Below are 13,647 nucleotides of genomic sequence, written 5' to 3'. Positions count from 1 at the left end.
CCACCCCAAGCTCAGGGATGGGAGATTTGTGTCCTGGGGAATTCTGTGGGATGATTCAGGGTCCCAGCACACATCCAGGGAATCTCTGTGCTCCTGGGGAATTCTGTGGGATGATTCAGGATCCCAGCACACATCCAGGGAATCTCTGTGCTCCTCTTAACCAGCTCCTCCTCCAAATGAGCTCAGGATGGAGGTTTGGAAATGCTGCAAAGAGAGACCTGAGCTGGACCTCCCAGGACACAAAACATCCCAAGTTCCAAACCCAGATTCCCAGAAGATTATCCAGGCAGAGCTGCTTCTGTCTCCTCCTTTTGAAGTTGCTGCAAGTGCTCACAAGATGAGAAGCAGGCAGTGAAGAAACCAATTTATTTGGGTTTTTGCTGTGGCATTCAATTCTGCTTTCTTAGCAGCTGGCTGAGCATTGAAAGAAGAAGTTCTAGCAAATAAAATGCAAAAGTAACAGCAAGGATAATTGTCATGAAAGGAAAAAAAACACCTTTCTGTGCTATTCTGCGATGTTTATAATCTAGATAAGAGAGAAAAGAATTTTTCAACAGTTGGGGCATGGACTTTGTGCTCTATGCTTGCTTAGGCAGAGTAACCACGAAAAAAAACACCCAAAAGAAACTTCAAGTGGTGAAATTGAGATTTCTTGAGCTGTTTTACACTTGCAAACATCACATCTTGTGCTCTGGCGATTCCTTTTCACTGAGTCAGAAGAGAGACATCTCCATGTCACTGGCAGGGGGACAAAGGCTGGCCTGACAATGCTGTCTTGTTTTCTAACAGGGAGCTTGGCTTTAATGACTCCTTTGTTTGCTGGGTGTGTTTTGGACCCATGAATGGTTTGGTGTTGGCAGGAGTTTTGTCTTTTTTTAGTTGTTTTGACAGGGAGGAGAAGCAGAGAGAATGTCCATCAACTTCAAAGCCACATTTCCTGCTCCTGCTGGTGGCTCAGCTTGCAGGATGGGATTTGGGAGGGGGAATTTGTAACAAATTAAACAAATTAAACAAATTTGTAACAAATTAAACAAATTAAATGAGTGGTAATTCCCCCCTCCCTGTCAATATTCTGCTAAAAAGCAGAATTTCCCCTCTCTGTGGAAATCCTCCACATTTTTGGTGCAAGGTGCATTGCTCAGTTTCCATTTCTCAAGCAAGAGCAGAAATATCTTAATTCTTCAGCTTTCCACGAAGTTTACATTTCAGCAGCCTCAAAAGAACCTTTGGATAAAAAGGCCTGGGTTTGTGCCTTGTTACTTCTGGAATTTTATCCCAGCAAAGCACAAAAAGAGATTCTTGAGCTTCCCTACCCCAAATTTTGCTGCCAGGAGAGGTCAGGGACCCAAGAGAAGCACAGAATTATGGAATTGCTCAGCTTGGAAAAGCTCTCTCAGACCTTGCAGTCCAACATTCCTCATGTCCCCAAGTGCCACATCCACGTGGCTTTTCAGTCCTTCCAGGGATGTCTCCTGCCAGGGCTGGGCAACACTTTTAGGGAGAAATTTTCTCAATATCCAACCTAAACCTTCCCTTTTTTTGAGGCATTTCCCATCTCTACCAGGCAAAAACATTCCAGTGAATTGCTGGAAAGCTGCAGAAGAAAAAAAAAAAGAAAAACAAACCTCAGAAGCAACAACTCCCTGCTCAGCTGAATAAATTATTGAAGATATTTTGATGCTGGGGATGTCTCTGTGCCTCATGATTGTCTGCTTAGGAGAGAAATATTCTGGCTTTCCCCTTTGGATGAGGGCCAGGAAAAGAGAGAATATCCTGAATATCCCAGAGGGAAGGGATAGATGGAATTTTGGGAAGGAATTATTTCCAGGAGAGGCCCTGGAACAGAATTCCCAGAGGAGCTGTGGCTGCTCCTGGATCTCTGGGAGTGTCCAAGGATGGGGCTTGGAGCAGCCTGGAAATGTCAGATGAGTGAAACCTGGGCTTGGAGGGGTCTCAGAAATGATTTTATCAATTTTTCTGCTGCTCTGGTCCTGCAGGGCTGCTCTGCACATTCTGCTGCTCATTTTTATGGAATAACACTTGGAGGTGTCTGTGCTCAGCCTCCCAGGGAACCTGACTCTGCCAGGAATCTGGGACAGTGGAGGAGGAGGAGGGGACAGATGGGACTGGTAGCAAACAATTAGGTAAAAAACAATCAGTGTTTGGGGTCTGTGAGAGTCTGAGGAGCTCCCCCAGTAATTTCTGTGAATGCCCCTTTATCACTGCTTTAGTTGTCTCTCCTGGGGGTGATTTCTCTCCCAAATCATCATTAAAAAGTTGATGGAATTCTGGCACTTGGGCTGTGTCCCATCCCAGACAGGATGCCAGTGCCTGTAGCAGCATCAATGCTTCAGTCTTGGCTTAAATGGGCAAAGCTCAGCTGTCCAGATGAAAAATGTGCTGGAAGGAAGGTTTGGGTTCCAGGATGGGATTTTGTGCCCTTAAAACTTAATTAGAAGCAGAGAATGAGATGATTTGGGTTGGAGGGATTCTAAAGCCCATCTCAGCATCCCAGGCTGCTCCAAGCCCTCAGATTATTGATGATCCCTGGGGGCAGAGATTTGCTGTCAGGAGCACAGGGAGGGTGAAATCCCTCTTTATAACCCTGAGAGGGATGGGATGTGGGAATGCTGGGGATACCCAGGCTGTGAATGCCCTGCCTGGGTAGAGCACCCAACACCCCCCATCCATGGCCAACCCTTCCAAGGGAGAGCAAAGGGCTCAAAATGTTCCTAAAATCATGGGAATTATACAAATTATATATTATAACAAATTCAGGGGGTGCACAGAAAGGTTGGGAAAGGGAACCAGGCCTGGGGAATGATTGTTGGGCTTTGTGTTTATTGGATCAGGTGAAACTGCACCTGTGTGATCATCATGTGATCAATAATGGGATTGGTAAATGTAGTAATTGTTTGGTGATTGAATATATTATTGTTTAATGGTGACAAGAACCATGAGAAAGGATGTTTGGGGAGCTGATGGGAATCACAGGAATCCCTGCTTGGATCAGATCAGTGTGTACAACAGAACAATGTGAGTTTAATAATTATTCTATAGCTCCATAACAAAAGGGAATAAACACCTGTCCCTCTGGAATCCATGTGGGATCAGATTTGGGTTTGTGCCCTGATCCCAGAGCTCTGCAATAAATCACCTCACACACTCACCCTGGGATTTTGTGTTTCTCCCTAACTCAGGGATGCTCCAAGCCTGTTGTTGCAGGAATTCCTGCTCCAGGGCTGCTCCTCCTCCCCTCCAGACATTCCAAGTGTGAAAAACTCCTTTTATTGTTTTGGTAAAACTTAAAAAGTTTAATAAAAAGATATTAGGAGATACAGATAAAGGGTTAAAATGGTTGGGAGTTTGGTAAGCTGTTAAGAGCACATGGTTGCTTCGGGAATCCTTTTTTAAAATATGTTTTATAACACATTAACTTGTGTATTTATGTTTTTTTATGCATAGTTTAACCAGTTTTATTTTTTTGAGAACTATTTAGCAAGGTTACTTTTTGGGTTTGTTGTTTTAGAGCATGTGTGGTTTTTTAGTTTGTGGTTCTAATTTTTTTATTATTATTTTTTAATTTGGGTGGTGGCCTTTTGTTGTTGGTGAGTGTTGATAATCGTTGTGTTAGTTGTAGGGTTTTTATTACACGTTTAGGGGTTGTTATTTTAATTAAGTGGGTAGTTTAAACATACTATTTTTAAAAAATTTTTAAAAATTTTGCTATTAGAAAAAACTTTATAGAAAAGCTATTTTAACATTATACACCCAGCATTTATTTTAATAGTTGCAAAAAGCCACCAAAATGTCATGCACTATAACCCAGGGATCAGAGGGATCCTGGGCTGGAGCAGCCTGGTGGGAAAGCACGTCCCACATGAGCTGGGTGTGGGAGGAACGTGAGCTGAGCTGCTCTGCTGCTGCTGGGGGGGACAGCCACAAAAAACAGCTTTTTTATTTTTTTTTTTTTGCTGAATGTTCTTTCAAAACAATCCAGGCTTTGTTGGTGAAGCCACAACAACAACAGCACGGGAACTTTGAAAGGGCCATTTCTGCCCAGGCAGCCTCCACCTTTATCCTAGGGGGTAAAACAAGCAAAATCCCTTTATTTCCCCCCAAAAAATACTTTGTGGGGAGGAAAAGGCAGATAGAACCATCTAGAAATGGGGAATTTGGGACACAAACAGATTTTTTTCCCATTGTAATGCCATTGGAAAAGAATTTGGAGGGGATTTAATACTCCCATTTCTCTTTTTAATTTTTTTTTTTTTTTTTTTGGGAAGGTGGGACATGAAGTTTTGATGTTTTTCTGCATGGAATGAGATGATCTTTCAGATCCCAAACCATTCTGTGATTCCATGAAGAGGAACAGGGAATATTTAGATCCTTCCTCACTCCACCCCTAACAAAAGCACAGGGAGCAGCTCCCTGAGCACAAAAAGCCTCCACCTTTATCTTAGGGGGTAAAACAAGCAAGACCCTCTTCTTTTCCCCCAAAAATACTTTGTGGGGAGGAAAAAGCAGATAGAACCATCTAGAAATGGGGAATTTGGGGCACAAACACAGCAACAAACAGATTTTTTCCCATTGTAGTGTCATTGCAAGAGAATTCAGAGTGGATTTAATACTCCCTTTTTTTTTTTTTTTTTTTTTTTTGGGAAGGTGGGATATGAAGTTTTAATGTTTTTCTGCATGGAATGAGATGATCTTTCAGATCCCAAACCATTCTGTGATTCCATGAAGAGGAACAGGGAATATTTGGATCCTTCCTCACTCCACCCCTAACAAAAGCACAGGCAGCAGCTCCCTGGGCACAAAAAGCTTCCACCTTTATCTTAGGGGGTAAAACAAGTAAAACTCTCTTCTTTTTCCCCAAAAAATACTTTGTGGGGAGGAAAAAGCAGATAGAACCATCTAGAAATGGGGAATTTGGGACACAAACACAGGAACAAACAGATTTTTCCCATTGTAGTGCCATTGCAAGAGAATTCAGAGTGGATTTAATACTCCCCTTTTTTTTTTTTTTTTTTTGGGAAGGTGGGACATGAAGTTTTAATGTTTTTCTGCATGGAATGAGATGATCTTTCAGATCCCAAACCATTCAGTGATTCCATGAGGAGGAGCAGGGAATATTTAGATCCTTCCTCACTCCACCCCTAACAAAAGCACAGGCAGCAGCTCTCTGAACACACAAAAAACCCCCAAAAAATTCTCATTTGACACTGAAGATGCTGTTACACAAATTCTGGGCAGGCTGAGGGAAACCTGCCTCCTTTGCTGTGGTTTCATGTGTGTTTTTGTCTGCCCTTTCACTCCTGCTGAGCAGCCTGGCAGAGGCAGCACTTCTCTGCTGAGCCTCAATTTTCAGCCTCTTCCCTTCACCTCCCCTCTCTCCGGCTCAGAGTTGCTTCATCAGCATAAAAACCCAGACTGACAGAGCCTAAAACGCCTTTTAAATGTCAGCTGCTCTCCCTGGGCTCTCTGCAGGGCTGGGATCCAGGCTCTGTGCTGGGGAGGGTTTGTGGCTGCTCAGGGACCTCCCCACGTGCAGATTTTGCAGGGAAAATTCCAAATCTGGAATTCCTCCCTGGGAACACCTCCCTCAGCTGCTGGCAGGGTGTGACCCTCCGGTGCTGAAATGTCCCCATCACTCCAGGTCACAGCTGTTCCATTCACCATTTCTGCCTCCAAACCCCCAGGTTTAAAGCAGGACTGGTTTTAATGTTTTGTTTTTGAGAATAAGCACAAACTCTGCTGGTGGCACTGCAGGGGACAGGGGGAGGGAGGCTTTCCCTTCAACATTTGGGTTTTTTTTCCCTTTCCCTGTGGAGGAATGAGTTTCCTGGCCTGGCTAATCCAGCCATTGATGGTTTTGCCACCTCCTATACTGAGCACTGAGCTGCCCTGGGTCACTGCTCCCTTCCAGAAATTCTGCACATCCTTCTCCTGATCCTCTATCAAATTAGCACTTCAGGGTTTAATTAAGATTTCCAGCTGCCCTCCTGTTCATCACCAGGCTGGTGCTGAAATGTCAGTGCTGAGGGTGGCCCATGGCAGGAACGCTCCTGCCTGCCCTGTTTCAATTTTGGAAGGAGGTGCAGCAGGTTGTGGCTGTATTTGGAATTTCCTTATCAGTCTCTACAGCTTCCTGAAGGGTGGTTTCAGTCAGGTGGGGCTTGGTCTCTTCCAGGTAACAACTGACAGAACCAGAGGACAAAGCCTTGAGCTGTGCCAAGGAAATTTGGGTTATTATATTTGGGTTATTAATTTGGGATCCTGGGATTCTGTGATTCTGGGATCCTGTGATTCTGGGATTGTGTGATTTTGGGATTCTGGGATTCTGTCATTCTGGGATTCTGTGATCCTGTGATTCTGTGATCCTGGGATTCTGGGATCCTGGGATTCTGGGATCCTGGGATTCTGGGGTCCTGGGATCCTGGGATTCTGGGATTGTGTGATTTTGGGATTCTGGGATTCTGTCATTCTGTGATTCTGTGATCCTGGGATTCTGGGATCCTGGGATTCTGGGATTCTGTGATCCTGTCATTCTGGGATCCTGGACTTCTATGATTCTGTGATCCTATCATTCTGGAATTCTGGGATTCTGTGATTCTGTCATTCTAGGATCCTGTGATTCTGGGATCCTGTGATTTTTGGATTCTGTCATTCTGGGATTCTGTCATTCTGTGATTCTCTGATTCTGTGATTCTGGAATCCTGTGATCCTGTGATCCTGTGATCCTGTGATTCTGTCATTCTGTGATTTTGGGATTCTCTGATTCTGTGATTCTGTGATTCTGTGATTCTGGGATCAATGACTGCTGGAGGTTTATTCTGAGCACAGAGTGCTCCAACCTGGCCTTGGACACTGCCAGGGATCCAGAGGCAGCCACAACTTCTCTGGGAATTCTGTCCCAGGGCCTCCCCACTCTCCCAGGGAACAATTCCTTCCCAAAATCCCATCCATCCCTGCCCTCTGGCAGGGGAAACCCTTTCTTCCTCATCCATCCTTTCTGATTCTCTGCTTTAGGGACACAGGAAACTTGGAATTGATTCCTGCTGCTTCTCTTAGAAACAGTGAAAATCTTCTTCTGTTTCTCCTCTTCTTTCCACTTCTTAAAGATTTCTAAAGATTTTAAGTTTTCCATACTCTCAGAGCCCTTCTGTTGCTCTCCTCCAGCATTTCCAGCTGTAAGAATTTGCCCAGTGCTGTTGAACCTCTGATCCTTTGTCCCCTTTTCCCTGTTCCAAGCTACCACTTTTCTGTCTCCCTTTCCTTTAAAAGCTGACCTGCAGAATGAAAAGTCCCTTCTGAACATCTCCTCTTCCACCCCTGGCTCTTCCAGCACAGAATAACATGAAAACAAGCTTTTGGAGGGGAGATCAAACACTGATTCCATGCTTGGAAACCAAGAAGCTTCTTTGATTTTTCTTCCTTTCTTTTTTGTTTTTTTTTTTAATTTATTTATTTTTAAAAATCATACTCACAGGAAGTTTGGCAAAAGAAATATTCCTTGTGCCTCGAGGAGGCATTTTCTGTTCTTTACAGTATAGAGGAGAGGTGTTCTCTAATTTTAGCAGTCCAGGACCTGGATCAGGTGCTTGTGGATCAGAGCAGCATCACCTTCCCAACAGAATCTCCAGTTTCAAGATTTATGGACAGCTCCCCATGGCTGAGGCTGCCCCAGAGAGGGAGGGGGGTGCATTTAAATTATCATTTTATCATGGAATCATAGAACAGTTCGGGTTGGACAGCTGGGAGGGTTGTCTTGAAGGGACATCTCTCTTTTTCTCTCACTCCTGAGGAGGGGGTTGTTGGTTGGGAGAAGAAAATCAGCCAGGGATGGAGGTGAGGGAGTTCAGAACCATGGGATGGCTTTGGTTGGCAGGGACCTTAAAGATCACAGAATTCCAGAATTAAAGGGGCTGGAAAAGCCATTCCAGGCCATTGAGTCCAAGCTGTGCCCAATCCCCACCTTGTCACAGGAATTCCTTGGACACCTCCAGGGATGGGATCCAACCCTCCCAGAGCACTTCCAATCCCTGATCCCCCTTTCCATGGGGAAATTCCTGCCCTGCCCACCCTGAGCCTGCCCTGCCCACCCTGAGCTGCTCCCTCTGCTCCTGTCCCTGTTCCCAGATCCCAAATCCCCCCGGTGTCCCCTCCTGGCAGGGACTTGTGCAGAGCCAGAAATTCCCCCTGAGCCTCCTTTTCTCCAGGCTGAGCCCCCCCAGCTCCCTCAGGGATTCTCCATTCCCTTCCCAGCTCCCTCAGGGATTCTCCAGCCCCTTCCCAGCTCCCTCAGGGATTCTCCAGCCCTTTCCCAGCTCCCTCAGGGATTCTCCAGCCCCCCCCCCCAGCTCCCTCAGGGATTCTCCAGCCCCTTCCCAGCTCCCTCAGGGATTCTCCAGCCCCTTCCCAGCTCCCTCAGGGATTCTCCAGCCCCTTCCCAGCTCCCTCAGGGATTCTCCAGCCCCTTCCCAGCCCCTCAGGGATTCTCCATTCCCTTCCCAGCTCCCTCAGCCTCTCCTGGTTCTCCAGCCCCTTCCCAGCCCTTTTCCCTTCCCTGGACACGCTCCAGCCCCTCCAGGTCCTTCTTGTCCTTGTGAGGAGCCCAGAACTGGACACAGCCCTCGAGGTTTGGCCTCACCAGAATCCCTTCCCTGCTCCTGCTACCAAATAATTCCTGCCACAGCCCAGGTGCCTTTGGCCTGGGCACACCTGGGCACACCTGGGCACACCTGGGCACTCCTGGCTGATCTCAGCTCACCCAGTTCCAACCCCCAGTTTAAATCTCTTACCTTGTCCTGACTGTGCTGAGACTGAACACTGAACCCACACAGAGCTCTGTGTGCACCCTCATCCTGGAAAATCAGCTTTGAGGAGGAAAATCAACTTTCCTCACCTTGGAGCACTGCCAGGGCTGTGTTTGGGTGCCTGGGCAGGGTTGGGTGCCAGGGCTGTGTTTGGTGCCAGGGCTGTGTTTGGTGCCAGGGCTGTGTTGGGTACCAGGGCTGTGTTTGGTGCCAGGGCTGTGTTTGGTGCCAGGGCTGTGTTTGGTAGCAGGGCTGTGTTTGTTTGGTGCCTGGGCTGTGTTTGGTGCCTGGGCTGTGTTGGGTGCCAGGGCTGTGTTTGTTTGGTGCCTGGGCTGTGTTGGATGCCAGGGCTGTGTTGGGTGCCTGGGCTGTGTTTGGTGCCAGGGCTGTGTTTGTTTGGTGCCAGGGCTGTGTTTGGTGCCAGGGCTGTGTTTGGTAGCAGGGCTGTGTTTGTTTGGTGCCTGGGCTGTGTTTGGTGCCCAGGGCTGTGTTTGGTGCCAGGGCTGTGTTGGGTGCCAGGGCTGTGTTTGGTACCAGGGCTGTGTTTGGTGCCCAGGGCTGTGTTTGGTACTAGGGCTGTGTTTGTTTGGTGCCTGGGCTGTGTTTGGTGTCTGGGCTGTGTTTGGTGCCCAGGCTGTGTTTGATGCCCAGGGCTGTGTTTGTTTGGTGCCAGGGCTGTGTTTGGTGCCTGGGCTGTGTTTGGTACCAGGGCTGTGTTTGGTGCCTGGGCTGTGTTTGGTGCCTGGGCTGTGTTTGGTACCAGGGCTGTGTTTGGTGCCAGGGCTGTGTTTGTTTGGTGCCAGGGCTGTGTTTGGTGCCTGGGCTGTGTTTGTTTGGTGCCAGGGCTGTGTTTGTTTGGTGCCTGGGCTGTGTTTGGTACCAGGGTTGTGTTTGGTACCAGGGCTGTGTTTGTTTGGTGCCAGGGCTGTGTTTGTTTGGTACCAGGGCTGTGTTTGGTACCAGGGCTGTGTTTGGTACCAGGGCTGTGTTTGGTGCCTGGGCTGTGTTTGGTGCCCAGGGCTGTGTTTGGTGCCAGGGCTGTGTTTGTTTGGTACCAGGGCTGTGTTTGGTACCAGGGCTGTGTTTGGTACCAGGGCTGTGTTTGGTGCCTGGGCTGTGTTTGGTACCAGGGCTGCGTTTGTTTGGTGCCTGGGCTGTGTTTGGTGCAGGGCTGTGTTTGTTTGGTGCCAGGGCTGTGTTTGTTTGGTGCCAGGGCAGTGTTGGGTGCCTGGGCTGTGTTTGTTGGGTACCAGGGCTGTGTTTGTTTGGTGCCAGGGCTGTGTTTGTTTGGTACCAGGGCTGTGTTTGTTTGGTGCCAGGGCTGTGTTTGTTTGGTGCCAGGGCTGTGTTTGGTGCCTGGGCTGTGTTTGGTGCCTGGGCTGTGTTTGGTACCAGGGCTGTGTTTGGTGCCTGGGCTGTGTTTGGTACCAGGGCTGTGTTTGTTTGGTGACAGGGCTCTGTTTGTTTGGTGCCCTGGGCTGTGTTTGGTGCCAGGGCTGTGTTTGTTTGGTGCCTGGGCTGTGTTTGGTACCAGGGCTGTGTTTGGTGCCTGGGCTGTGTTTGGTGCCTGGGCTGTGTTTGTTTGGTGACAGGGCTCTGTTTGTTTGGTGCCAGGGCTGTGTTTGGTGCCAGGGCTGTGTTTGGTACCAGGGCTGTGTTTGGTGCCTGGGCAGGGTTTGGTGCCTGGGCTGTGTTTGTTTGGTGCCTGGGCTGTGTTTGTTTGGTACCAGGGCTGTGTTGGGTGCCTGGGCTGTGTTTGTTTGGTACCAGGGCTGTGTTGGGTGCCAGGGCTGTGTTTGGTGCCCAGGGCTGTGTTTGGTGCCAGGGCTGTGTTTGGTGCCCAGGGCTGTGTTTGGTACCAGGGCTGTGTTTGTTTGGTGCCAGGGCTGTGTTTGGTGCCTGGGCTGTGTTTGGTGCCAGGGCTGTGTTTGTTTGGTGCCAGGGCAGGGTTTCTGGCTTTGCTCCACACCAGTGATGTTTGGGTTTGGTTTTGCTGTGCTGAAGGTGCCTCGTCTCCAGACATGGAGTCCAGCTATGGGGGAGGCCTGCTGGACATGGTGAAGGGAGGAGCAGGGAGGCTCTTCAGCAACCTCAAGGACAACCTGAAGGACACCCTGAAGGACACCTCCTCCAAGGTCATGCAGTCTGTCGCCAGGTACGGTGCCCCTGACATAGGAAAAAGCAGGAGCTGCATGACAGAGCCCAAAGGAGGGTGTGGGGGCTCCAGGTGGCTCTTTAAATGCTGATTATTGTATCTGGATATACCAAATTTATTTGTTATTTAATGCTGTTTATTGTATCTGGATATACAGGAATTTATGTATTAAATGCAATTTATTATATCCAGATATACACAATTTATTTATCAAATGCCGTTTACTATAACCAGATATACAGCAATTTATTTATTAAATGCCATTTATTGTATCCAGATATACACAATTTATTTATTATTGAATGTTGTTTATTATATCTGGATATACTGCAATTTATTTATTATTTAAATGTTGTTTATTGTATCTAGATATACACAATTTATTTATTATTTAAATGTTGCCTATTGTATCTGGATATACAATAATTTATTTATTAAATGCAATTTATTGTATCCAGATATATACAATTTATTTATAATTTAATACTGCTTATTGTATCTAGATATATACAATTTATTTATTATTTAAATGCTGATTATTGTATCTGTATATACAGCAATTTATTTATTAAATGCCGTTTATTGTATCCAGATACACACAATTTATTCATTATTTAAATGCTGATTATTGTATCCAGATATACACAATTTATTTATTATTTAAAATGCTGATTATTGTATCTGGATATACACAATTTATTTATTATTTAAATGCTGATTATTGTATCCAGATATACAGCAATTTATTTATTATTTAATGCTGATTATTTTACCCAGATACACAGAATCTATTTCTTATTTAAATGCTGTTTATTGTATTGATATATACAGCAATTCACAGGTTGTGAGTGGCAGAGTCGAGCCCACAGCTTTCAGCCTCAGCTCTGGGTTTGTCTGAAGCTCTAGTTCTGGTTACAATGCATTATTTACTTTTTATTGCATTTATTTCATTAAAACACAACCAATCAATACCTTTACTATTACCTATACCCTACCGTAACTATTAACATTTCTATATTCATGTTATTGTTCTCCAATCACTAGAAGTCAGTATGTCACAGTTTAAGCTAAAAGTTGTTTTTCAGTTTTCTTGCAGTAAAAAATTCTGAGATCTTTTCTGTTTTTGCAACATTGGTTTTCTTGTTTGTCTGTGAAAATCTTTTTGCTTGGTAAAAACATTTTTTGTTCAAGGTAAATTTATCCTTTGCTCCCTCCCAGCTCACACACTAACACACTTTCAGCTTTCTTAGCTCCCCACTAAGACTGGCTCAACAATTCTCTCCTTCTGTATCAAAACTTGTTATCATTTCTATTCCTTCTTCAGATTCTACATTCAAAAATCTTTCTGTTATACAAAAATATCTGTGAGACTTTCCTGTCAAATCCTTATTTTTTTCCAACATCAGAGCTCTGCTCCCACTGAATGAGCACAGCTCAGCTCCCAGGAATTCAATTTTTTGCTAATTGATTTAATGTGAGGTTTTTATGGGAACTTTTACTAGAAGAATTTATTAATTTGGTGAGAGTTTTTTTTTCAAATTTTATTTTCTACAACATGAATTGTGTATTTGTCAAGATTGTTGCAGCAATACATTTGCAGTTAAAAGCTATAAAATTGTAATTATTGAAGGTGTTTTTTAATAGTTGCTTGAAGTATGGAGAGTTTAAAATACTTTTTAAAATTTTTGTTTTAATATTTTAATTATGTTGTGTGTTAGGGGTACTTATTTGGGATTTGCATTTTTGCAAATTGGGGGCTACAAGAAATTAAAGAAATTTAATGCAAGCCCCCGAGGGTCTGAGGGATCTGCAAAGTGCAAACTTCTGGAGATTTCTCCTGGCACCAAAAATTAATGACAAAAGGGAAAAGGGACCTTCCTTGCAGGTTTTGCATCCAGTTAATTGCATGTGGAGAGGGGGAGGCTGGGTCACTGTCTGCACCGTCAGAATTCATCTTAAAATGATTTTTCCTTGAGTGATAAATAGGTTTTTCTGGATAAAACACCCCTGATGTGCTGCTGAATTCTGTCTCCTGCTTTGTCTCTCAGTTACACCAAGGGAGAGCTGGACATTTCCTACATTACCTCAAGGATCATAGGTAAGCACTGCTCCATGGAGAAATCCAACCCAGAATTCCATCAATCTCCATCCATCCATCATCCATCATCCATCATCCATCCATCATCCATCCATCCATCCATCCATCCATCCATCCATCCATCCATCCATCCATCCATCATCCATCCATCATCCATCCATCCATCCATCATCCATCCATCCATCCATCCATCATCCATCCATCATCCATCATCCATCATCCATCCATCATCCATCCATCCATCCATCCATCATCCATCATCCATCCATCCATCATCCATCCATCCATCCATCATCCATCCATCATCCATCCATCCATCATCCATCCATCATCCATCCATCATCCATCCATCATCCATCCATGATCCATCCATCATCCATCCATCCATCATCCATCATCCATCCATCATCCATCCATCCATCCATCCATCCATCATCCATCCATCATCCATCCATCATCCATCCATCATCCATCCATCCATCATCCATCCATCCATCCATCCATCATCCATCATCCATCCATCCATCATCCATCCATCATCCATCCATCATCCATCCATCCATCATCCATCCATC

General features: G+C 45.6%; 1 protein-coding gene across 2 annotated transcripts in view; it reads left to right on the top strand.

Annotated features, from left to right (window-relative positions):
- The window catches only part of LOC116999910 (putative tyrosine-protein phosphatase auxilin), a 50,217-nt gene that overhangs the window by 13,358 nt on the left and 23,212 nt on the right, over positions 1–13,647 (top strand). For both annotated transcript variants that reach the window (XM_033067033.2, XM_033067032.2), the window contains exons 2-3: positions 10,824–10,974; positions 13,023–13,072. In XM_033067033.2, coding sequence (XP_032922924.1) covers positions 10,824–10,974; positions 13,023–13,072 — 201 coding nt within the window. The remainder of the gene's footprint in view (positions 1–10,823; positions 10,975–13,022; positions 13,073–13,647) is intronic.

This window comes from Catharus ustulatus, chromosome 9, assembly GCF_009819885.2.
Source record: "Catharus ustulatus isolate bCatUst1 chromosome 9, bCatUst1.pri.v2, whole genome shotgun sequence".
In the NCBI taxonomy this organism is placed as follows: domain Eukaryota; kingdom Metazoa; phylum Chordata; class Aves; order Passeriformes; family Turdidae; genus Catharus; species Catharus ustulatus.
The sequence above is the reverse complement of the archived record's forward strand: the minus strand, read 5'-3'. Positions and strand labels throughout refer to the sequence as shown.